At 44.0% G+C, this 26,988-nt stretch overlaps 1 protein-coding gene across 2 annotated transcripts in view; it reads right to left on the reverse strand.

Annotated features, from left to right (window-relative positions):
* lonrf2 (LON peptidase N-terminal domain and ring finger 2) overlaps positions 1-3,097 on the reverse strand; it is a 33,819-nt gene extending 30,722 nt beyond the window's left edge. The window contains exons 1-2 of one of the 2 annotated variants that reach the window (XM_073841994.1): positions 2,709-3,097; positions 1,505-2,526 (exon numbers count right to left, since the gene is read on the reverse strand). In XM_073841994.1, the coding sequence (XP_073698095.1) occupies positions 1,505-2,240 (736 nt within the window). In that variant the 5' untranslated portion in view covers positions 2,241-2,526; positions 2,709-3,097. Of the gene's footprint in view, positions 1-1,504 lie in introns of both variants that reach the window. The other variant, XM_073841993.1, reaches the window with a different exon arrangement.
* Positions 3,098-26,988: the final 23,891 nt, after the last annotated feature.

Here is a 26,988-nt window from a genome sequence, read left to right on the forward strand (position 1 = left end):
CTTCTTAATCAGAGTATTGTCTTAAGGTGCATTCCAATCGACAGGGTCCCTACGCAGTATTCACTGCTCCCTACTCCCTTAGCACGGTATATCCGTTGAAGTGGACTTCGCTGACAATAATCGCTCATTTGGAATGCCCTGGAACGTCATCAAAGCAATTCAACGGCAGGGTCACACATTTTAGGATATAACATAAATATTGTAATTTATTTTACTTTCAAATTTAATTACATATAAAACACATATAAACTTATGTATCTAATAAATAGTCAAAATGTATATGTTGAGACCGTTAACAGATTGTAGTGGTCTTATCTCGCGCACTTTCTTTCCAACACGCAGCCTATCTTGTGATAACGCTATATAAAACATGACAGAGCCTCACCTTGCCAGTTTTACTTTCATTCATACTATAAAATATGCAAATGTAACATGAATCGCCATAACCATTCATAAACACTCTAATTTGTATAATAACAACAACATTTATTGCAACTGCTCCATTGCAGAGCCTTTAAAAAACTTCAACGGCTCTGCTCCATCGTTAGTTCTAATTGGTGATGCGGTGCGCAATGACAGTTGGGTAATTTTCCCCGTCCACTTCCTGTGAAGTGATGTACCGATGTTCCCTTATTCCCTATGCCGTTCGCAGTGCCCTTCGAACTGAACATGTTCGCTCCCTTCGGTTTGGAATCTCACTTAAGATGGCGGAATACCCTGTGAAGTCCACTTCGCAGTCCACTTACGGTCGAATGGAACGCACCTTTAATCGCGTTAAAATCGGAATATTGTTGTCCATGTAAACGTACTCTGTTTGGATAAAGAATGCATCCTTTAAAAAAAAGCGTCTTTGCTATTCAGTAGGTTCATTGTGGCTGTCTGTGCATTTGTATGTCGTATCTGTCACATACATCAGAGGATATCTGGCTTCAGAAAAATAACCATTACAAAACTGACTATTATTCATTAGAATGCAATAGCCTTTGAAATTAGACACAGTATATATTTCGCACACTTCAAATCATGAGCAGGTCCAATGCATTGACCTACTTTTGAAAAGCCCAGATATGACCTAAAACAAGAATCTAACAGCCACCAAAACAAAATTAAACAAATTAATTGACAAAGTTTATACTAAAGTTCTGCATTAACTCAGTATTAATCATTTTGTAACTAATTGTGTAGACAGACACCATTCAGAAGGCTGTGGGTTGGGTTAAACCCAAAGACAAAATTATGTTTATTGCTAATTGCTGTGATCAACTAAACATTGCTATACACATCTTCATCAACATCAACCTGAGAGCCCAATAATCCCCAAATTCAAACCATTTATATAAATTATTTTGGTCACGTTCTTACAAAACTGTGTCATCACTGAGAATGAAACGCAAAATGTCGCCCCCTGTGGCTGTTTCATCAGTCTCGGAAAGTAGGTCAGTTCTTTATAAAATAGCCGTTGCAATAAATTAGGTAAAAGGTCATGAGTGTAACCGTCTCTTACCTAGTTCAATCGCCGTGTTGAACTTCAGAATTGCGTTGGATAAGTCCTGTTTTTTCCAAAGAGCTTCCCCTTCCAACCAGCATCGTCTTGCTTTGCTTTCCGAATTGAACCATTTTTCAATCAAGCCACTGACAATAACATTCGCCCTGAGTCCGTCCACAGTAAATTGTCTGGGTGGTTTGTTTTTTAAACGGCAGCTTCTGCACTCTTTTGTCAGATCATCTTCCAGACAGCGTTTGCAGAAAGTGTGTCCACAAACCAAAGACGTCGGTTCCGTCAATAAGCACTTGCAAAGGCGGCATGAAAACAAATCTAAGTTCTGGTTTTCGTCTAACTCGTCACTCTCAAAACATCTGCTTTCTAAGGTAGAGCCCACGCTTACTGTCTTACTGTCACTCTGCTCTTTAGTACGGATCGTATGGGCTATAACTTCAACTAAGATTTGCAGTTCATCAGGTCTCAGTGCCTGGAGGTTTGCAGCAATGCAATACGAGTCCAGCGCATCGGCTATGCGTCCCCCACGGGCTAGAGCGTCAGCTTTCCGCAGACAGAGGCCACGGTCAGTGTACTCGAGCTCGGCGAGCTGAGAGGTATAGATCTCCGCGGCCAGATCGAAGTCTCCAGCACGGCAAGCCTCGTCAGCGACCCCGAGCATTTCCGCACACAATCCCGGTGCGGTCGGGTTGGAGAGGTCGTGCACATAATGTTCGGTGTGGTTTTGAATCCCAGCATCCATTGTCTGCTACACCGTATAAAACACTAAGGATTTTTAGGAAAGCGGTCAAAAGTGCAACGTATAGGGCTCTGGTTTAAAGCTTTGGTGGAATCCAGGTTACAAACAACCAAACATAGTCCTATTTTATTTACTTAACAAAAATACCACATTTAACGCAACACGATCGGAATATTGGCAAAAGTCAATAACACGGAGATCAAAGGCTAAATGTTTATATACACTATTCATTTCCCATTCACCACTGCTAGGCCCACCAAAACATCGAAATGACTGACGGTTCATTTCCCTGTAAAGGCAAAAAAAAAAAAAACCTGTCTAACCTCTGACAAAAAATACATAACACACATAGCAATATTCACATTTAAAGCTGTAATGTAAAAAAAAAAAAAAAAAAAGACAAACGTTTAAAATGTCTTCAAAATAAAGCAGAAGAGTTCGTTCGCGTTTGTTTTGAATCACATAACTTACGTTTCTCCAAACACTAGACTGACAAGTGAACAACCGATGAAAGAAAAAGTTGAAAGCTGATTTTTTTTACACATCGACTTCAGTGCTGATGATTAGTTTCCTGATCTCTACGGAATGAAGCATATTCATGACCGACGTTTAGATGACCCATTAGTTTTATGTAAGGCTCAATGTCTCCGGCAGCAGCATTTTGCGTAATCCTCCCGAACTCTTTCGCTTGAATACCCTTTAAAACGGCGTTTCTCCGGGTCCCTTTCGTTCTGATCATTCTACAGAATGTCCATGTCTTATACAAGACAGTAGAAACTGAAAATATTCATCAGTTGTTTTAACAAAATGGACACAGCTGCGACGTTACCATTCGGTCCGCACTAACACGGGAAAATGTGATATTGTCTGCCTCGCTCTCGTTCACGTAAGAAGCACGTGACGTCAGGATTGAGGCCTCATTGGTGTGTATATAGCTCACTTATATAATGACAAAACAGTTGTGTAACCTAAAAGGGGCAGGTATGTAGAAAATAGGAGATCATTTCACATAAAAACGATAATATAAGATAATATGATCATTTTGATTATATGGCACGTGAAAAACGCGCTCAAAAACTGACATTAATAAATGCCACTTGCTACTTGTTACTTGCTAGAATATGGTCACCTAACATTTATGCAAAGTTTTATGTAATTGTTTACTTTATGTAAGATACAATTTAATAGCCTATATTCAATATGTAACAATAAGGACTAACCCTTGTTTAAAAATGGTAGATATTTATGCTACATTCAGTATTTTTTTATTCATTAGTTAAACACATTATGTACTAAAATAAACATCAATTTTGGTGTACAAGTACAAATAAATAAAATAAGGAAATCGCCACACTTAACTAACTATATTTTAACCTCCTGAGACCCTGCATCCTCATTTGATGACATTATATTTTACTGAATTTCTCTCAGACTGTACATGCCACATGCACATTCAGGGCTTTCAAAAATACTAAATGTTTGGATGTTTCACCATGACCACTCCCTCTCCTAATATTAATTTAGTGACACTCTTATGGAAATATGATAATATTTTGTAATTATCATTTAAATCTGACTAATTTTTAAACTGTGTGTCATAAATCAACATCTCAGGAAAATGTTATGGGGTTTCAAATCAAAATATGACTTTCTGTTACAAAACAGGATGTTGATTTCATACATGTCCTCATATGAGGACACCGGGACTAAAAGCATATTTATTATGCATTTTGGGAGACACAACAAATGAATAAGGAAAGAAATTATATTTCAAAGTTTCTATGAAATATTATATATTATTATGAAAATCTTGTCAATTATTACTCCCATTATTAAATTTCTTTTTTTATTACATCTTGCCCCAAAAACACATTAATATGCAAGGTAAAGGTAAATCTTTAAAGTTTATCAGTGAAAAGTGGTCACACTCTGATGAACTTCTGGATTCTCCAAATGCATTTAATCCCTATAGTAATCCTACAACACCTAAAATCATAGTTAAAAGCAATCCTGAGAAAACACCTTTCGGAAGAAGATGCCCAGCCTGCATTTTATTATAAAATCACCATAATATTAAAATGGACAATATTTTATGGAATGTTGCGGTTATTGTAAATGTTGTATCTATGGACATTTTTTTCCCAATTCCCTCATAATAATCTATATCGAAAAATGTTAACATGCCCACCCCTCCAACAACATCTCTCTTTCTCTCTCTCTCTCTTTCTATGTACAGGTGCTGGTCATATAATTAGAATATCTTCAGAAAGTTAATTTATTTCACTAATTCCATTAAAGTGAAACTTGTATAATGTATACATTCATTCCACACAGACTGATATATTTCAAGTGTTTATTTCTTTTAATTTTGATGATTATAACATTACAACTAATGAAAACCTCAAATCAGTATCTCAGAAAATTAGAATATTACTTAAGACCAATACAAAGAAAGGATTTTTAGAAATCTTGGCCAACTGAAAAGTATGAACATGAAAAGTATGAGCATGTACACCACTCAAACCAGGTACTGGTAGCTTTGGCACTGTGTGCAGGTGCCAAGTCCTGTTGGAAAATGAAATCTGCATCTCCATAAAGTTGGTCAGCAGCAGGAAGCATGAAGTGCTCTAAAACGTCCTGGTATACAGCTGCGTTGACCTTGGACCTCAGAAAACACAGTGGACCAACACCAGCAGATAACATGGCACCCCAAACCATCACTGACTGTGGAAACCTTACACTGGACCTCAAGCAACATGTATTCTTTGCCTCTCCTCTCTTCCTCAAGACTCTGGGACCCTGATTTCCAAAGGAAATGCAAAATTTACTTTTATCAGAGAACATAACTGTTGTGTCCTTAGTACTCAGTAACTGCACACAAAAAATCCTTTTGCTTCTTTATTCAGAACATGCTACCATTCACCGAACTATATCAACTGCTTCTCTCCGGATCATATATAGCACCCCTTCCACTTAGCTATATACTGCCACCTTTTGGTTAAACTGCAAAACACAACATTTCCCCTCTCACTTGAAAGGTTTCTTCGTGTCACAAGTTACTATTTAGAACATGTTTGGGTTGTTCGTTTTTAACTGCTACAAATTACACCCTCAGTAAAGAACTTAAGTAACCAAATAACAAACATGCATTTCTGTACACGGTTACTAACATTAACTTTACACTGCCTTAAACACTGTAATGAAATTACATAACTGCAAGCACTTCGGCAATTATAAAAGTTCACATAACTTCCAGTGTACATCAACAAGATTATTTTTTTTTTTTCAAGCATGTATACAGTTTCAAAGGTTATCTTTGCTATAATCCTTCAACCACACCGGTGATCTACACACTCTATTACTCCTCCTAGGATCAAATGTCACTAGTGACTGCAAGCCCTCATGTTGAGTTGCCACAGGACCTTTAAAACGTGTTAGTTTGGACGCATTCCATTTCTTTTTGTCACTTAGCACGAAAGTGCTTTTCCCAATTTGTTTCTCAATGTTCAAGGGTGGGGAGAATTTGGATGCTCCCTTCCTCACATGAACAGGTCTTTTCACTCTCACTTGGTCCCCTGGTTTGAAAGTAGGGTACTTGGCTCCATGTCTTTTGTCTGTATACGTCTTACTCTTAAACTGCTTGTTACTCACAGTGTCCATAACTCGAGCACATTTGTGACCCTGGACCACAAAACCAGTCTTAAGTCGCTGGGGTATATTTGTAGCAATAGCCAAAAATACTTTGTATGGGTCAAAATTATTGATTTTTCTTTTATGCCAAAAATCATTAGGAAATTATTTAAAAATCATGTTCCATGAAGATTTTTTGTAAAATACCTACTGTAAATATATCAAAATGTAATTTTTGATTAGTTATATGCATTGTTAAGAACTTAATTTGGACAACTTTAAAGGTGATTTTCTCAGTATTTTGATTTTTTTGCACCCTCAGATTCCAGATTTTCAAATAGATGTATCTCGGCCAAATATTGTCCTATCCTAACAAACCATACATCAATAGAAAGCTTAATTATTGAACTTTCATATGATGTATACATCTCAGTTTTGTAAAATTTAACCTTATGACTGGTTTTGTGGTCCAGGGTCACATTTGTCACTCTTAGGGCCCACGGGAAAAATGTTCAGCTTTGTACGCATTTTGCGATGGTGCAGAAGTTCAGAAGGAGAAACACCTGTAGTACTGTGCGGAGTAGCTCGGTAATTCTGCAAGAACTCAGTCACTTCATGTTTCCATGGTTTCCCCATTTGTTCCGCAGAAAGGATGCATTTCTTTAGAACTCTGTTCCAGCGTTCCACAGCAGCATTTCCCTGAGGGTAATAGATGCTACTACGTATGTGACTTATTCCCCTCTCTTTTAAGAAGTCTGCAAACACACTGGAAATGAACTGAGGCCCGTTGTCAGTTACAACACACTGAGGATTGCCCTCCCTACTGAAGACTGAGTGAAGGAAGGATGTGACCACTTCTGCAGTAACATTTGGTGCAAACGCCACCTCTGGCCACTTACTGTGGTAATCAATTAGGGAGATGGCAAAACGGCAGTCCGAAGGGCCACTGTCAAATGGTCCGACTATGTCGATTCCTAATTTCTGCCACGGATCGGGCGGCAGACTGACAGGCTGAAGAGGAGCAGGTGCAGTTTTTGCTGATTTATCATTCATTTGGCAGGTCAAGCAGGAGGAAACTGCGGACTGCACTTGAGCATCCATCTGAGGCCACCAGAATAGATCACGTAGCCTCCGTTTAGTTTGAACAATTCCTTGGTGTGTCTCATGCGCTAGGTTTACCAGCTGACTGCGTAATGCAGAAGGAACAATAGCACGATGTTCACCTCTCCTCACCAGCACGCCATCAAAACAAAGTTCATCACGAATGCGAAAGAAAGGCACTAGCACAGGATCCAGGTCACGGCTTGTTTTTGGCCATCCCTGACTAATTTGTGAACGCAGCATAGCCAGGTCTGGGCAGGATTCTGAAGCAGAAAGGAAAGTCTGCACAGACAAAGTAGGCAATCCAGTAACAAAAGCAACCATTTCTGGATCCAGATCACCATCTGATTTTGTTGGTAATGGCAACCGGGATAAACAATCTGCAGCACAGTTAAGGCTTCCAGGTCGGTATACGACGTCATACGTATAGCAAAGCAAGCGTGCTGACCACCTGGCCACACGCATACCAGCCCGGCCAATGCCCTTGGTTGCCAGTAGTGTAGTAAGTGCACAATGATCAGTTAGGAGTGTAAAGTGTTGACCCCATAAATATGGCCGCCACTTTTCTACGGCCCAGACACAAGCCAACGCTTCCTTCTCGACCGTAGAGTATTTCCTTTCGGCTGCTGTAAGTGTTCTAGAAGTGAATGCTACAGTTTTCTCAGTCCCGCCTGGGTGTATTTGTGTTAAAACCCCTCCCAGTCCATAGTCAGATGCATCCGTCGACACTATTATGGGAAGAGAAGGGTCAAACAATGCAAGCACCGGGCTTCTAGATAGCAGTTCTTTCAATGCTTTAAAGCTGCAATCAGCAGAATCAGTCCATTCAAACTCAGCATCTGATGTATCTCTCAGCAGGGCATGCAAAGGCTCAGCAACAGAAGCGAAGTTAGGCAGGAATTTGCTGTACCACGAAATCAGACCCAAAAATGAGCGCAGGGAAGCAAGGTCATGCGGTGCAGGGGCATCAATGATTGCAGACATGTGTTCATCATCTGGAAAAATTCCATTTTTGGAAATGACATGTCCAAGGAATTTTAGGGACGATTGGCTGAACGCACACTTCTCCCAGTTTAGTTCTAGTCCTGCATCGGATAAACGCTGCATGACAGAGCGCAGCGTCGCATCATGACTATCCTGAGTAGCACCATACACGATAATATTGTCTAGGTAGTTCCTGACTCCATGTATGCCTTTAAGAACAGTTTCCATCATCTTTTGGAATGCAGACGGCGCAGAGGCCAGTCCATATGGGACCCGGCAATATCTGAAGAGGCCATCATGCGTGATAAATGCTGTGATATCTCTGCACTCCTCGTGTAAAGTAAGTTGATGGTAAGCAGCCGTCAAATCAATTGTAGTGAACACGGAAGCGCCTCTAAGATCATTCAAAAGTTCCTCCATGTGCGGTAGAGGGTGACTGTCCACAATTAAAGCCTTGTTTGGCTCACGCAGATCAACACAGAGACGAATTTTTCCTCCTTTTTTTGCAATCACGACAATAGGTGAAATCCAAGGGGAAGAATCGATTTTCTCAATTATGCCCTTTTTCAATAGTGAGTCCAGTTCTGCAGAGACAGCTTGTCGGACAGCGAACGGCAGTCGGCGTAACTTTTGGCGTATTGGGGTAGTGTCAGATTTGACTGTTGGCTTATGGACGAAGCCCTTCATGCAACCCACAGAAGTATTTGGAGCAGGAATGGTTTCACCAACAACTGCATGCAATTTGTCAGGTGCAGGCATGGTATGAAAGTGGAATGAACAGTTCAAAGCTCGAATTAAGTCCATACCCATTAAAGCAGTGCGGCCTTTGACAATGTAAAGACACGCAGGTGTTACCTTATCATTCAGTGAGACGTCTGCATGTAAACATCCAAGGACTGGAATATCCTCTTTCAAGTATGTGACTAGTTTCACTTTAGGAACCGTGAGTGAGCAGTCTGAAAAATGACTTTTGTACACGGCTTCAGGCAAAATTGACACTGAAGAGCCAGTGTCCACGACTAATTTAGTCTCAACTGAAAGTCCGTTTGATGTTGTAACACGAACATCGCATAAAAGCTTGTCTGCAGTACTATTGATAGCATCAGTCAAAAGAACAACAACGTCAGGGACTACTTCCCTAACATCTTTAGAAGAGCGACATACTTTAGAGAAATATCCAATCTTACCACAGGAATGGCATTTGGCACGGGCGGCAGGACAGTTGGTAGCATTAGCAAGGTGATTTTTAGCTCCACATCTGTAACATGTGCGATTTCCTCTCCGTGTACTATCAGCAACAGATTTAGCTCCATCACAACGTGACGTGCTCTTTTTCCGATACTGAAAGGACTTGGATGCCACGGCATTAACCGAATTTTGCGCAGCGAGCGTGTCCGAACTTGAAAGCGCTTGTTCCACCAGACACGCAATAGTAACAGCAGAATCCAGTGTCAGTGACGGTTCCAACAAAAGTCTGTTTCGTACTGCTGGAGCATAGGATCGCTCAACCAGCTGGTCTCGCAGCATTTCGCTTTCCATATCAGCATAAGCACACGAAGAAGCTAATTCCCGCAGAGCAGACAGGAACTGTGGAATTGTCTCATCAGCACGTTGAGAACGCTGACGAAAACGATGACGAGCAACCACAGTATTGACTTTTGGCATGAAATAATCCTCCAGCGCATTCATTGCATGTTCAAATGTAGTTCCCGTATCAGGTAGGGTGTAGAAAAGACGCTGTCCTTCAGTACCCAAGCTGTGTAGCAATACAGCACGCTTTCTTGCATCAGGCCATGAGCCTCCTGTAGCATTAATGGCCAACAAATAGTTCTCGAATATTTTTCGCCAAGTAACAAAAGGGATTGCAGGCTCTCCACTGCACGGTAGAAAAGGTGCAGGCGCAGGCACGGAAACCATCGTCGCCAAATTGTTGTGTCCTTAGTACTCAGTAACTGCACACAAAAAATCCTTTTGCTTCTTTATTCAGAACATGCTACCATTCACCGAACTATATCAACTGCTTCTCTCCGGATCATATATAGCAACCCTTCTACTTAGCTATATACTGCCACCTTTTGGTTAAACTGCAAAACACAACAATAACTTTGAACCACTCAGCAGCAGTCCAGTCCGTTTTGTCTTTAGCCCAGGCGAGACGCTTCTGACACTGTCTGTTGTTCAAGAGTGGCTTGACACAAGGAATGCGACAGCTAAAACCTATGTCTTGCATACATCTGCGTAATGGTTCTTGAAGCACTGACTCCAGCTGCAGTCCACTCTTTGTGAATCTCCCCCACATTTTTGAATGGGTTTTGTTTCACAATTTTCTCCAGGGTGCAGTTATCCCTATTGCTTGTACACTTTTTTCTACCACATCTTTTCCTTCCATTCGCCTCTCTATTAATGTGTTTGGACACAGAGCTCTGTGAAAAGCCTTTTGTGTCTTGCCCTCCTTGTGCAAGGTGTCAATGGTCATCTTTTGGACAACTGTCAAATCAGCAGTCTTCCCCATGATTGTGTAACCTACAGAACTAGACTGAGAGACCATTTAAAGGCCTTTGCAGGTGTTTTGAGTTAATCATCTGATTAGAGTGTGGCACCAGGTGTCTTCAATACTGAACCTTTTCACAATATTCTAATTTTCTGAGATACTGAATTGGGGTTTTCATTAGTTGTCAGTTATAATCATCAAAATTAAAAGATATAAACACGTGAAATATATCAGTCTGTGTGGAATGAACGTATACATTATACAAGTTTCACTTCTTGAATGGAATTAGTGAAATAAAACTTTTTGAAGATATTCTAATTATATGACCAGCATCTGTATATATAATATACATACATAGAAAAATATACATATATATATATATATATATATGTGTGTGTGTGTGTGTGAGGACCAGTCATTTCTTCCGAGGAGGCAGAGAGGCAATGTCTCCTCGAAAAAAAAAAAAAAAATGGTTAAGAAAAGAATCGATATGACAAAAATAAAACAACACATTTTTATAAAGTAACACTGTTTAATAGCGACACCCGCAGGTAAAGTTACAGCGGAGGCTTGCCTTCTTTCAGCCATAGACTTTTAAAGTCGCCATGAAACGGAAGTTGCGATCATCTTTTTTTCTCTACTGTGACGTATATCCGAGTGAAACAGCATCTGAAATGTGAGGGTGGGATTAATTTCAAGTCCTTCAGGAGTTGACTGGATGGTTGGAAGTTGGCCATTGCTAACAAAATGGAGTCAGATTTTAATGCCAGTTTGCACAGTCATTTCTCTCCACCGGACTCCACCAGGGTGACCACCCGTCCCGCTTTGCGTTGTACCGCACAACATTTTCAAACCTTGTCCCGCATGTCGCATATTGAGAAAATGTCCTACATTTTCATCAGTCTGTTGGTTTTTAATTGTCATATTAAGAAAACGTACATATGTTCTTTTGCCTTTTTAAGAAAGCTTCTTATTATTCTTTTCGTGCGGACCTCGTTAAGTGATCTAGCACTGGGAATGGTTGAGCGCACACAGAAAAACACAATATTCTCCATTAATTTTAATCAGTTAAAACAAAGATGCAGCTTTCAGACAACTTTCTTTGTGTTTTAGTTTATTTTAATGACAAATGTCCACAGCGCATTATTGTAATGCGAGGGCGCATCAAAACGCACAGACAAATCTCTCGCAGGTGGATTCTCTTCACTTTCACACAAAACAAACGCACTTTTTCTCTCTTACATGCACGTTTAGAAACATAAATAAGCATATATGAATTTAGTATTTACATAGCATATCAGTAGTAAATGTAGCCTATCTGTCTCACACGTGTCCCACAAAAGATCTATTGCCAGGTGGTTGTCAGTAGGTGCGTTCGACTTCATGCAGCGCTGCGCAGACCGATCGGCGGCTGACTTGAAGTAGTGCATGCCGGTTAGAAATTTTGTCCGACTTGAACCGGCGCCGACGCCACGTGACGTTCACGTGTGGCATCAATGTAACGCGAGAGCGTTTCGTGAACAGCCGGCTTGCTCAGCCAGCGCAACATTTCAGAAGGGACTGCGCCAGGCTGTGATGACATCACAGCTTCTCATGATTGGCCACATTCACCACATGACGATGATCACGCGTGTTTCGTGCATAACAAATCAATTTGCATGCCATTTCGTAAATAGTTTACGATCTTTTGACTGCAGTACATTTTATTCCCTTAAATTCTTTATATTGGATTTATGCATAAGTTTATTATTGTACTTTTTTTATACAGACCACTTATAGTATTCAGCTGCATATTTAAGTAATATTTTTTATGGAATAACTAAAATGTCACAGACATTTAATGTAATGTGGTCAACACTGATTGATGCTGAAATCTGTAGTTGCTGCTTCACTTGCATGTGCTGCATTTCTTCCAACAAAAAAGGTATTTCTATAGCTTCCAATTCATCTGCAATAAAGTAGGCAAACGCCACGTGATCTGCCATGTTTGAGAGAGCAACGAGATCTCCAACTTGTCCGACTTGACGGCTCCGTTTTCAGCTCCTCCCCGACTGCTTTCGGCTAATCTTGCTGATCGGTCTGCGCAGCGCAGCATGAGCTCGAACACACCTAGTGTTTCCTAGTGTTTTTCCCCCTCACATGGACTTCAGTTGGTTTTTACCTTTGTCTCCCCCTGTAGTTCTGTGTTTTATTGGTTTGTCCCCATTAGCTTTGAATTGGTTCACCTGTCTTGTTAATTTGCTACACCCCCTGACACTCCTATTTAAGTTGTTTGTTTCCTCAGTTTCAGTGTCCGTCAATAACGTTACGTAGTGTTCTCTGCCTACCCCTGGATTTTGTTTGTTTGTTTGTTTGTTTGTTTGTTTGTTTGTTTGTTTGTATTTTCAGTGTTTTCTTTAATAAACTTTATATTTTCATGTACTCCGGTTTCTCCATCTCCTTCTCCACTCCTCAACCCGCCTACACTGTGTCAGATCATCTTCCAGTCCCCTCACGGACACAGCGCATCGCGCCAGCCTGCCATAAGCCGAGAACCTCCACACACCGTTCCAACGGATCGAACCACCAGCCCAGTCTCCTTTCCCCAGTCGTCCTCCAGAGTTTCGCCGCTGTCCTCAGCCCGATGCGGCCGGCCTCCTCCCCGCGCTCTAGTCTGCCGGCCGCCGCCCAGCGCTCAAGCCCGCCAGCTTCCTCTCCGCATTCAAGCCCGTCAGCCGCCAAGCCAGCGTCAGCTCACAAAATGGCCGCCACATCAGCTCACAAGATGGCCGCCCGCGTCTTCACGCAAGATGGCTGCCACACCAGAGTCTGTAAGCAAGATGGCTGCCATGCCAGAGTCTGTAAGCAAGATGGCTGCCACACCAGAGTCTGCAAGCAAGATGGCTGCCAGGCCAGAGTCTGTTCACAAGATGAACACCATGGCTGTGTCCAAATTCAGGGTCATCCTTCGGAGGACTCATTTGAAGGATGTTACGTCACAGCGCCGCGACGAAGGCTGTCCAAATTCATAGGATCCTTCAAATGCGGCCCACAAATACGTCCTCCTTTTCCCCGAATTTGAAGGATGGGTCTGGTGGATCCTTTCCCGTCCTACCTATCCCACAATTCCTTTCGGCAGAGCGCTTCCAGAATTTTCAAATAATGGCGGACGAAGCAAGCAGTAGTAATGATGGAAGTTTTAAAAAAAACTGGCGTTTCAAAAAATATTTTTTTACAGCGGTTGTCTAGTTAGGCCTTTGGTTTTAGCGTTAAACTTTTTTTTTTACATTTGTATGTATATATGTTAAAAAACATCACTTTCGTAAACTAGCTTCTTTCTTACTGCCTGTGTGAATATCCCCTTACACACAGCTAATTTCTTGTTAGTGATTGAAGATGTTTTTAACGCTTTTAGGGATGAAAGAGTAGTTATTTTGTTTTGTGCAGTACAGATAACCTTACTTCTTGCTTAGCGCTGTCACGGTTGCTAGGCGACAGGATATGAGCAACGGGGAATGGAGGGAACTGAAAGAAGTGTAGGCTGTCCAAATTCACTGACACCTACTTCCAGGTTTTGCGGTCTTCGGAGGACCCCTCCTCCTTCAACCTGGTAGGAAGGATCCTAAGGAGGATGCAGACCCTGAATTTGGACACAGCCCATGTTACTATCTGCCCTCAAGATGGCTGCCACGCCAGAGTCTGCAAGCAAGATGGCTGCCTCGCCAGAGTCTGTAAGCAAGATGGCTGCCATGCCAGAGTCTGTAAGCAAGATGGCTGCCATGCCAGAGTCTGTAAGCAAGATGGCTGCCACGCCAGAGTCTGCAAGCAAGAAGGCTGCCATGCCAGAGTCTGTAAGCAAGATGGCTGCCATGCCAGAGTCTGCACGCGAGATGGCCGCCGTTCCTGAGTTCCCGGCCAAGATGGCCGCCAAGCCTAAATCCCTGGCCAAGATGGCCGCCGTTCCTGAGTTCCCGGCCAAGATGGCTGCCGTTCCTGAGTTCCCGGCCAAGATGGCCGCCGTTCCTGAGTTCCCGGCCAAGATGGCCGCCGTTCCTGAGTTCCCGGCCAAGATGGCCGCAGTTCCTGAGTTCCCGGCCAAGATGGCCGCAGTTCCTGAGTCCCCGGCCAAGATGGCCGCCAAGCCTGAGTCCCCAGCCAAGATGGCCGCCAAGCCTGAATCCCCGGCCAAGATGGACGCCAAGTCAGAGTTTGCACCCAAGATGGCTGCCACCAAGTTGGAATTTGCACCGAAGATGGCTACCGCCAAGCCTGAGTCTGAACCCAAGATGGCTACCGCCAAGTCAGATTCTCTGCTGGTTCCGCCCAGCCTCCCTGAGTATATGCTGGTTCCGCCAGAGCGCCCTCCAGTGACCGCGCCGCCAGAGCGCCCTCCAGTGACCGCTCGCCCAGAGCCTGCTCTTCCAAAGTCTCCGCTGGAGACGCCCAGCTCTCCAGAGTCTCCGCTGGGGTCGTCCAGCCGTCCAGAGCCCGCTCCTCAAGAGCGCCGTCCAGAGCCCGCTCCTCAAGAGCGCCGTCCAGAGCCCGCTCCTCAAGAGCGCCGTCCAGAGCCCGCTCCTCTAGAGCAGGGGTCCCCAAACTAAGGCCCGGGGGCCGGATGCGGCCCGCCCCCACATTTGGACTGGCCCTCTGAACAATGCCAGAGACATATTTTGAAAATGTAATTTTAAATATGTTTTACTTATATCATGTCGGTATTTGATAATAAAGGTTGGCTTTCAAACTAAAATTCCCCTTAGTTATTAACATTATTAGTTAATTGTTTGTTAAATTCACCAACAGAATGGTACATTCAACGTAATGTGTCATCGTAATCGAACAGGTGATGCAAAAGGCAGCTAGAAAATACAGAGTGATGACAAAATGACTCAATAGCATTTGAGGAATTTGACGTGTGATTAAAAAAACACAGTGGACCAACACCAGCAGATGACATTGCACCCCAAATTATCACAGACTGTGGAAATGTAACACTGGACTTCAGTGTTTTTGATTTCCAAATAAAATACAAAACTTGCTTTCATCTGAAAAGAGGACTTTGGACCACTGGGCAACAGTCCATTTATTCTTTTCCTTAGCCCAGGTAAGACGCCTCTGATGTTGTCTGTGATTCAGGAGTGGCTTAACAAGAGGAATATGACAACTCTAGCCAAATTCCTTGATATGTCTGTGTTTGGTGGCTCTTGATGCCTTGACCCCAGCCTCAGTCCATTCCTTGTGAAGTTCACCCGAATTCTTGAATCGATTTTGCTTGACAAGCCTCTCAAGGCTGCGGTTTTCTCGGCTGGTGTTTTTCTTCTACACTTTTTCCTTCCACTCAACTTTCTGTTAACATGCTTGGATACAGCACTCTGTGAACAGCCAGCTTCTTTGGCAATGAATGTTTGTGGCTTACTCTCCTTGTGAAGGGTGTCAATGATTGTCTTCTGGACAACTGTTAGATCAGCAGTCTTCCCCATGATTGTGTAGCCTAGTGAACCAAATTGAGAAACCATTTTGACAGCTTGACGGAAACCTTTGCAGGTGTTTTGAGTTGACTAGCTGATTGGAATGTCACCATATTCTAATTTGTTGAGATAGCGAATTGGTGGGATTCTGTTAAATGTGAGCCAAATCATCAAAATTAAAAGAACCAAAGACTTAAACTACTTCAGTCTGTGTTCATTAAATTTATTTAATACACAAGTTTCACAATTTGAGTTGAATTACTGAAATAAATTAACTTTTCCATGACATTCTACTTTAAGATGCACCTGTATATCTTTTGAAAAAAAAAAATCATTTGTCTGTGTGGTGCATAACAAAATAATAAACTATTCTAGCATTAAAAGGTATAAAAAATACAGGTAAAATCATAATAAAATAATAATAATAATAGTAGTCAGTCCTGCCCATGGAATTTTCTTTTATAAACCGACCCGGCCCCCCATTAAAGAAATGAAAATTATGTGGCCCTCTCAGAAAAAAGTTTGGGGACCTCTGCTCTAGAGCGCCGTCCAGAGCCGGCGTCTCCTCCAGCGCGCCCTCCAGAGCCGTCGTCACAGCCAGCGCGCCGTCCAGAGCCGACGCCTCCTCCAGCATGCTCTCCCGTGCTTCCCTGGGCAGGCTACTGGAGGATTTCCAGGATTACTCAGGATTTCCCCAAGAAAATTTGTGGGGGTGGGGGGGGCTACTCCTCTGATCCACCATGGCCACCTGGACTGTTTACCCGGCCATGGCCACCTGGACTGTTTACCCGGCCATGGCCACCTGGAGTGTTTACCCGGCCATGGCTTCCTGAGCCCCCAGATCCGCCATGGCCTCCTGGACCATTTACCCGGCCGTGGCCCCCTGAGCTTCCTGATCTGCCATGGTCTCCTGGACTATCTATCCGGCCATGGTCCCCTGAGCTTCCTGATCCGCCATGGCCTCCTGGACTATCTATCTGGCCATGGCCCCCTGAGCTTCCTGATCCGCCATGGCCTCCTAGACTATCTATCCGGCCATGGCCCCCTGAGCTTCCTGATCCGCCATGGCCTCCTGAGCATCCTGACCCGCCCTGGAGGCCTCCCCTGTATCCTATGTCCCTGCCTAGCGGCCTCCAGGGTGCCCACCCTCCCTCCCCTTTAGAAGTATATGGCGCGGGACGCGCCTTTTTGGAGGGGGGTGTTACTGTCAGTGTTTCCTAGTGTTTTCCCCCCTCACATGGACTTCAGTTGGTTTTTCCCTTTGTCTCCCCCTGTAGTTCTGTGTTTTATTGGTTTGTCCCCATTAGCTTTGAATTGGTTCACCTGTCTTGTTAATTTGCTATACCCCTTGCCACTCCTATTTAAGTTGTTTGTTTCTTCAGTTTCAGTGTCCATCGATAACGTTACGTAGTGTTCTCTGCCTACCCCTGGATTTAGTTTATTTGTATTTTCAGTGTTTTCTTTAAACTTTATATTTTCATTTACTCCGGTTTCTCCATCTCCTTCTCCACTCCTCAACCCGCCTACACTGTGTCAGTGGTCACCCTAACGCCCACACCCAAGAACTTTTTGACATTTATTTATCGAGGATGACAAGGACGATCAATGACACTAGGGCTGCACGATAAATCGGAATGCAATTGCAATAAAGCAAAAGCTGCAATTGTCATTCACATGTTGTAGTAAATCTCCATCTGAAGGCCAGAAGGCGCTCTTACTCGGAAACTCCAAATACGCCCCGAAGAAGAAACCAGGAAATGACGATCGCTGCAGCTGAATAAACAGAAGATTTAACTACTTCTATTGATTAAACGTGACTAATAAACACATGACTATGACAATACATTTCTGGGAATAATGCAATGCCTTTGTCACTGCTTAGAATATTATGAAATATGTTGTGTGCCTTATTCTGTGAAAGAATCCACATAATCTCACAGAAGGAATTATTTCAAACACTCAACTGAAGTTATGAAGTGAGTTTGAAGTAAAAACATGTTATTAAATGTGGTATTATCAAATGGTTTCAGATGTAGCATTTACTATACAGAGCCGTAGTTCACTGAGAAGCTACGCAAACATCATAGAACAATAGCTTCGATTTCATTATTGCGTGATTAAATCATCTATGATAAAGAACGCAATATTGTGTAGTTACGTATAACTACGGCTCTGTGTAGTAAATGCTGCTCCATCTGAAAGCATGTGCTGGAGATTTATTATTCATTACCGAACCAGTGCCGCCCTGCGCTTCTTGTCCAGTGTGAGACAGCCTTTACTCTTTCTCTCTGTTTTGGGTTGTTTAGTGTAATTTAGGGCTGCACGATTAATCAAAGGCGATTGTTATGTGCATTTTGTCAGTAAAGCCCAGAGAGGGTTCCCATTCCTGAGTTTAGCACAGCGAGGGCTCCTGTTCCTATGTCCAGCACAGAGAGGGCTCCTGTTCCCAAATCCAGACAGGAGATGGCTTCTATTCCTAAGGGCAGCTCTGAGAGCTGTGCGGTGGGCTCACTGCGAGTCTGCAAGTCTCCATAGATGTTGTGGCTGGAAAATCCCCCGTCTCCACCTCCAGCCTCAGAGTCCAAGACTGCAGCAGCTCCACCATGGTTTCTAGCTCCCTCCTCTTCGCCGTGGCCCGGCAGTCCACCGGGCTCCCTTGTCCCACTGTCTCCGCCTTGGTCTGGCGTCGACCATCCTGCGCTACTGGACTCCACTCCTCTGTCAGGCTCCTCATTCCCTTCGACTCCACCTGGGTCCTCTGTCGCTCTGGCCCTTCCTCCTCCATGGCTCCTTCCTCCATTGGCTTCACCGCTGGTCGTTATCATGGCTGTGACCTGGGTCCCGCCTGGCTCCAAGTCCCTCCTGTCATCTCCCTGGCTCCTCCCTCCATCAGATCCGCCTTGGCTCCTCCTGTTACCTCCTTGGCTCCTTCCTCCATCGTCTCCACCCTGGACTTTGTTCATCATCCTGCTCCTGGGTATCCGTCCTCCTCCCAAGCTTCCTCCCAGGTTCCCACCCTTCCCTCCCTGTGTTGTTCCTGCTGCGTGAGGACGTGCCTTCCGGGAAAGGGGCGATATGTCAGGAATATGGACCTGTTTTGTTGTGCTTTCTCTCCCCATATAGAGCATATGTGCTCTATCCCCATATTTAGTTTTTCCTGTTTTTGTTTCCATTGAGTTCTATTTGATTCACCTGTGTTCCCCTCCTTATGCTCATTAGTTTAGCTCATTAGCTAGGTTTCTTAAGCCCAATGTTTTCCTGTGTCCTGCGTCCAGTATCATGTCTTCTGGTTCCCAAGGTTTGCTACGTGGGGTCTGCTCCAGGTGCTTCTCCTGTCCACGAATCCACTCCAGAGGCCTCCCCTGTCCACAAGTCTGCTCCAGAGGCCTTGCCTGTTCATGAGTTTGCCATAGAGGTCTCTCCTGTCTTTGAGTACGCTCCAAATCCTGCTCAAGTCCCTGAATCTGCTACAGTGCCTCCAGAGGTCGTGGCTTCTCCATCCCTCCCCCTTGTTCTGTCTCTGCCCCACCACCCTCCTCGACTTTTTTGATTTTGTATTTGGTGGTTTGTTAGGGCAGCATGTGGGGGGCGGCGACATGTAACATGGGGTTTGGGTTTTGTTTCATGATCATGTTCATGTTTTCATGTCTTTTATTTTGATATTTAGTCACTGTCCCTGTTTAGTAATGCGATTCCCTTGCCCTCATGTATTCCTGCCCTTGGTTCTATAGTTCATGTGTCATGTTGTCATGTTGCTCATTGCTTGTTCTAGTCATGTGTCTTGTTTCCCATTGGTTGGTTTATGTCATGTGACCCTCATTGTTTGCTATAAGTAACCCTCATGTGTGTTCGCCTAACGCAGCTGTGCACAGATCGATCAGATTCTGACTTTAAGCAGTGCATACCAGTTAGAAATTGTGTCCAACTTGAGACGGCGCAGGCGGCAGGTGACTGTCACGAGTGGCGATTCGAGACCAGTCGGTTAACTCAGTGGCTGCACGGCTTTGATGACGACACAGCAATTTCACGATTAGTCAGATTCACAGTATGACAACGATCACGTGTTTCGGGTTTATTCTAACCTTTTTTATTCCAATAATGGCCACAAATCTGTGTTTTTAGAACAATAAAAGCTTTTACTGTAGTCACAATGTTATGTTAAGTCACATTTATCATAAAACACGGATAAAAGCATATATATACCCCCATTTTTATTCCAATAATGGCCACAAATCTGTGTTTTTAGAACAGTAAAAGCTTTTACTTTAGTCGCAATGTTATATTAAGTCACGTTTTCATAATACACGGATAAAATAACGGCATACTGCCATAGTAATTGACTTATTTCATTAATGTTTAGACAAACCTTCCTATGAACGAACACTCATATTGTCACAGTTATGTCTTTTTATGTATTTGGTTTCTCCCGTTGTCTCCCCCCGTCGATCTGTCTACTTTGGTTTATCCCTCATTATCGTTATCCCATTCACCTGTCTGTAATTATCAGTCACCCTTTATAAGTCTGCCTTTGTCTTGAGTTCCCTGTCGGTCTTTAATGTTGTTTCGACGTGTGTGGATGTACTCTGTGTTCCTGCTTGTTCCAGTCTGATTCCTCTGAAGATAAATATTGAAGTAATCGTTTGTTTGTATCTCGTCTCGTCCGTCCAGCACCTCACCAAAACAGAAAAGACAGACCAAAACAGTTCATGGCGTTTTTCCCTGCTTTTTATTTTCTGTTTATTCTCAGTGTTTGTTTTTTTTTGTCATGGATGATCCCGCCGTCCGTATCCCACCACACAAGAGACTTTGTGCACCTCGTACCATACACGCACTACCCGGACAGCTGCTTGTGCACGTTCTACCGTGCGGGAATAAACACCACCATCAAGGCGCAGCTGTCCGGGGAGGGTCCTTGAGAGAGCATCGCCGATTACATCATGTGGGTGCTGGTGTCCAGCAGATCTTCGTTGGCCGCGGAGGATGACACCAGCCCCACTCAAGACCCAGAGCTCAGCCAACATTCACCCTGACATGCGGAGTTTGAGCCCGAACCCACCACGGATGACGAGCCAGAGCCACGAGCGACAGAGCAAAGGATCTGCCCACTGCACCACTGCTGGGGGTGAGCTGGAAAATAACTCTGGGGATTTAATAGACTTTTTTTATGGAAATATCTACTTGTCATGATCTACCTGTCGGTATGGAATTTCCACCCACCCTCCCTCTTCTGCCTATGTCAACGTCTGTCTGTCTGGTCACCGCTGTCCCCTGACAGCCCCTCTGCTCACCCTCAGTCTTCCACCTGTGTAGTGGGCTCGCCGCGGGTCTGCCAGCTTCCATCGGTGTCATGGCTGGAGGACCCTTCATCTCCGCCTCCAGCCTCAGAGTCCAGAACTCCAGGCTTCCTCGTCTCTCCGGCTCCGCCCTGGTCAGCCGTCGTCCCTCCATCACCTCAAGACTCTGCTCCTCCGGCTGCACCTCGTCACTCCGTCCCACCGGCTCCTAAGGACTCCTCCCTCCCTCCGGCACAGCCTCCATCCTCTGTTGCTCCGGCTCCGCCGCGGACCTCCGGATCTCCGCCTCCGCCTTGGTCGCCAGAGCCTCGAGCTCCGCCTTGGCCCTCCGGATCCTCGGTGTTACGCAGGATCTTCGGCTCTTCGTCTCCTCTTCGGGCTTCTCTGCCAGCTGATCCGCCTCTGCCGGTCGGCCCCCTGGAGTTGGCAGCCCTTCCTCCACCATGGCTCCTCCCTCCGCCGGCTCCACCGTGGGTCGTCATCATGGCTGCGGTCTGGGTCTTTCTCAGCCTCTCCTGCTCCGGGTCCCTCCTGTTTTCCCCTTGGCTCCTCCCACCATCGTCACCTCCTTGGACTGTCTTGTTTGCCCCTAGGACTCTGTTTTTTGTACCCCTCCCGGGGTTCCGTCCGTCAGTTATGTCTGTTTATGTATTTGGTTTCTCCTGTTGTCTCCCCCCGTCGATCTGTCTACTTTGGTTTATCCCTCATTATCGTTATCCCATTCACCTGTCTGTAATTATCAGTCACCCTTTATAAGTCTGCCTTTGTCTTGAGTTCCCTGTCAGTCTTTAATGTTGTTTCGACATGTGTGGATGTACTCTGTGTTCCTGCTTGTTCCAGTCTGATTCCTCTGAAGATTTATATTAAAGTAATTGTTTGTATCTCGTCTCCTATCTCGTCCGTCCAGCACCTCACCGTAACACATATCCTCAGATCATTGTGTATATTATTATGGTTCACGTATTTTGTCTTTTGTATTGTGTAATGTTTTTATGCATTGGTTACGATAGATTACTGTAGTGAATTTAGCTCAAAAGGGAAATGTATATAAATAATTACAATTAATTACAATTATATCAGCCGCCAGTAGTAACTGTAGCGGAATTAAATCGCCATCAATTAATCTGTTCGTCTAGCGAACATTCAGGGTAATTTCATATCAACTCCAAGCAATGATATTTTCTTGGCCACAGAAAAATAACATTCCTACAGTATTAATGCATTAGAGCCTGTAGCTTGATCGGAAATCGTAAAGGGACATTAATTTGCAAGGCAGAATCAGAGACTCATGTCATTTGTGCACAAGAGTTTTATTAACTAACGACTAACATATAACTAATCTAAACAAACCAACATACAATCACTCATACAGGGTAGGTTAGGAGGATGGCTAGAACAGTACAGGAAAAGAGGGGTGAGGCTGAGCGGACCATCTGAAGGAACCATCAGTTTCTAACGCAAAGCGTGGCATGTGATAGCTTACACATAACCTCTGTTTAGTGGAAGAAACGATACTTGCATTCGACCGAGAGTCTCGTGGAGCCTCTGGAGAAGTCCTGGATGGTTCCATTTGATGGCCGGAGTTGCAATTTCTTGAAACTCCAAGGTTGTTCTTGACTCTGTTGAGGTTAGGAGAGGTCTCTCTCCTGTGTAAGCAGTTCTGAGGAACTGCAGGCCGTACTTCAGAGCTGGGGATCCAGAGACGGCCAGGAGTGAAGATAGAGAGATGTCTGATCGTGGTCATTCTCGTGATGATAAGTTCCATGGTTGGGTGAAAATGAACTCCAGTGCTGTTAGTCTGACTCTGCGGGGTCCACGCAGCTCTATATGTTGAGGCCCCCTCCTGGGCCCTGGGGTATGGGCTCAGTGGAGGCCCTCCACACCAGCTGCAATCTAGATTTTCAGAAGAACCTGGGCGGAACTGTGTGTGAGTCCTTTTATATTCTAGGAAGAGTCACACCTCTCAAAGTGGACTTGACCAATGAGAGAGGCTGAATTCCAAGCGGGAGATTTGGAGATAATGTAAACTTTTATGACTCTTTGTCTGAAAGTAAGGCAATTTGCATGTGTGCCAGGATTGAGTATTCCTGCAATACTATTACAGATTCTTGAAACTGTAATATGTTACATGTGTATCAACATAAAATTTGCATAATCTTTTAGATCATCAAAATACCAATTCAGAGATACCAAACATAACACATACATAATATATCTACATAACGTTTTATATATCTACATTTAACGTTTCTCACTGGATGAGTTTCAGCAGACCAATTATACTGGAGCACCAACTAGCGTTCAGACAAAGGAATGCGCATATCACCGCAGCACATCGAGCCTCAAGTATCACCTCAATGCTTTTACAGAAGTTCTACCTACCTATAGGGTACCTGAATTTCTGAAATGTCGGCTAGTATATTTCTAAATATCCCAGTGTTTCCCCTACCATTATCTTAGGGGGGCGCGTTTACAATGTCTCCTCCAAGAAAACACGGACTGGATCGCGGACTCCATTCATAAAAACCGAATTTACTATAGCGCGGAATGCCACGTAAATTCGTCGATTTTTGGATTGATAAATCAAAAGTTGGCAAAAGATTGTAAAGCCCTATTGCTCAAAATGTTAAAATAGAGATTTCTTTTTTTTTTTTTTTACTGAAATAAATGTTTTCGTTATTACACAAAGTAGGGTAAAGTACCGAGAAAAAAAAGTATGGAAACCTAGAGGAAACACTGTATCCTATTGCTACACTTAATGGCAATATTGCACTGGTCTGTTGGACTTGGTTGAACAAAAATAAACAATATTTTGTTGCTTAAGTTTATGTATTCAGTCATTATTCAATGGTATACTAAAAATCCATATGAAAAAACTTACTTCTCACTGTTCTCAGGTCAAATATTTATATGCGATTAAAATGCGATTAATTTCGATTAATTAATTACAAAGCCTCTAATTAATTAGATTAATTTTTTTAATCGAGTCCCGACCCTAATATATATATATATATATATATATATATATCTTAACACATGCATAAAGACCTTACACAAGGCAAGATACATAAACCGCAATAAGGAAAGGAAAGGAGGTGACGTGAGGCCAAGTATGGTGACCCATACTAGGAATTTGTGCTCTGCATTTAACCCATCCAAGTGCACACACACAGTAGTGTGCGCACACACACAGTAGTGAACACACACACCGTGAACACACACCCGGAGCAGTGGGCAGCCATTGCTGCGGCACCCGGGGAGCAGTTGGGGGATCGGTGCCTTGCTCAAGGGACTCACCTCAGTCGTGGTATTGAGGGTGGAGAGAGCGCTGGTGATTCACTCCCCCCACCTACAATCCCTGCCGGACCTGAGACTCGAACCTGCAACCTTTGGGTTACAAGTCCGACTCTCTAACCATTAGGCCACAGCTGCCCCTATAATACACACAATGACTTGAGGCTGTGTGTGTGTTCATTCATAGGAAGGTTTTCTTATGAATTAGGGAAGAGTCCATTTCAACAGGCCAAATGTCTTTCATTTTTGTTGTTCTACCTGCATTCCTTTGCATCGTAAAACTGGTGTTATCAGCTAGTTGCCCTGGCAACTGAGCCCTTTGGCCTGTTGGTGCATTTCGGGGGTTGTTTCCAGAACGCCAACCTATAGTTGGCTTGTTGGTTTTAAAGATAATTTGTTAAATGTAACAAATAACTATGTCTGATTGGTCCATATGCTACAATTCCCCCTCTTTCGAACGTTGTTGTCTGTCCAACAGACAACAGCGAGCAACGTCAAAGGTGCGGAGCAATCGGGCATGCACCTGCCACTCATGGCTGGAAGAGAGAGGTGGCTCTCTGGTGGTTGGTGCTTCAAGGAGTGGCTGTGGTGCCGTGGTCGACATTATCAGGTGGTGTGCTGTGATAATGTAGACGGTGGCAAGGTATGGGTCCTCGAGCTTGTGCAGCAGGTGTCGAGGCAGTGTCACTTGTCATCCTGACCCGAGCTGGTCTGTGTCAGGTGGTCGTTGTCTAGTATCTGTGGTCCCTGCAGTCTAGTGAAGGTGGCAGGAGGGCAGCAGGTGGCTGTTAGCCCCCCGCTTTGCTCGAACGTCACCAGGAGTCTGATGTTGGTGGTGTCGGCACTGACTTGAGCTTGCCTGAGTTGTGTTGGTAGGGTTCTCGCTGTTGGGCCTGTGGGCCCGTTGCTCTATTCAACATTGTCTGGCTGCTCCTGGGGTGTCGACTGGTCTTACGGGATGCTCCTTCCCTTGGAGAAGTCTAATGTGGTGTTGTGTTGGGCAAGGAGTCAGAAGTTTTTTCTGTTCAGTACTTCTCAGTGATGTTCCATTCAAGGAGCTCTTTGTTAGCGTCAGAAACTCCTGTTCTGGAGAAGTAGGCGTGTCCAGCTGTCCTTGTGCAGCCTCCATCTGGCACCTGTGTGAAGGGTGTGGAGGAGGATGTTGTGGTGGACTGCCTTTTGAAAATACCATGGTGTTCATAGCATGGGGCCGTTGCCATAGCGACAGTTCTGCATGTCATGTGTTGCTCATTCCAGCTGCTCTCCTTGTTCAGCAGCTGTCTGAGCCCTTTAAAGTCCTTCCTAACTCTGGCTTGAGTGAGGTTGTTTCCTGACTGTTTGAGAACTCTGAGATGGGCTAAAGTGATGATAACCTTGACTTGACCAGCCCAGCATGGCTGTGACTCTGGCTTGGGTCAGGTGTCGTTGGTCCTCTTCTCTCATTGTCCAGTCGCATTTTCCTCTGGTGCGGTAGGTTGTCAGCACCCCTGGGAAGAATGGTGTTCCTCACACTGGCTAGTCAGTCTTTCAGGTCACCCATCTGAGGGTTTAAGCGGAGTATCTGCAGGATGTTGCCACACTCAGGTTGACAGTAAGGGCGATAGGCTAATGCACCAGCCTAAAGAGGTCAGGACCAAAGGTTTAATAGGTCAGCTAGCGATGTAACCTACAGCTTGTTGTTTTGGGGCATAGCTTGCTAGTGAAGTGTCTTCTATGATCAATATCTTAGCTTTGGATGCTAGGATGCTAAGATTTGTGTGATTCTGGGAGTATTTCTTTTAAGGGCGTAAGCCGAGATTTAATAAATGACTTAAGACGGTCTTTATGGTCAAAGTATTTCTCAGAATCTCCTGATGGCTCGCCACAGGCTAGATCTCTTAAGAAGTAAAGGAAAAGAGGGAAAGGAAGGAGGACAGCTTTCCTATTCGAATAATGCTTGTAACCAGTGTGCATGACTATAGTTATGCCCTTGTAATCATTGAGATTACTTGCGTAGGAGGGTCATAGTACTTGGTGCACTCGTTGAGAACAAGCAGAATCACAAATGAAAAGTTTCTCTGGTTCCTTACAGCTCTATGGAGATATGAAACCACACTAGAACGAAAGGGATTAGTGTAAATACATCAAACAGATATAATAAATAAGTGAATCGCTGACTGCTAAGTGATTAACACCACAGGGTGACCTGGAATTGGGAATACTCAATAGCAATTTGGATCAACCATTAGGTTTGCTCTGATCATCATACAAAAGTGGCTTACTGCTGCTGCGTGTTCAAGACCACATCATGGGTGTGTCCTTCCTTAAGGTTTTTAGCCAACGTGCTATTGAGTAGTTCCCAATATGAAATATCTCCAAAAAGGAAAATTAATCCTCTAACTGAACAGTTAACATGCATTTAAATAAGCAACTTCAAATTTAGTTGAACCAGGAGGGGATACACCTAAAATAGTGAAGGTGAAAGTGGCTGAGGAGACCTAAAGGTAAGGGAAAAACAAAAGTTTAAAGTGCCC

Source organism: Garra rufa, chromosome 6 (genome assembly GCF_049309525.1).
Source record: "Garra rufa chromosome 6, GarRuf1.0, whole genome shotgun sequence".
NCBI classification, from domain to species: Eukaryota; Metazoa; Chordata; class Actinopteri; order Cypriniformes; family Cyprinidae; genus Garra; species Garra rufa.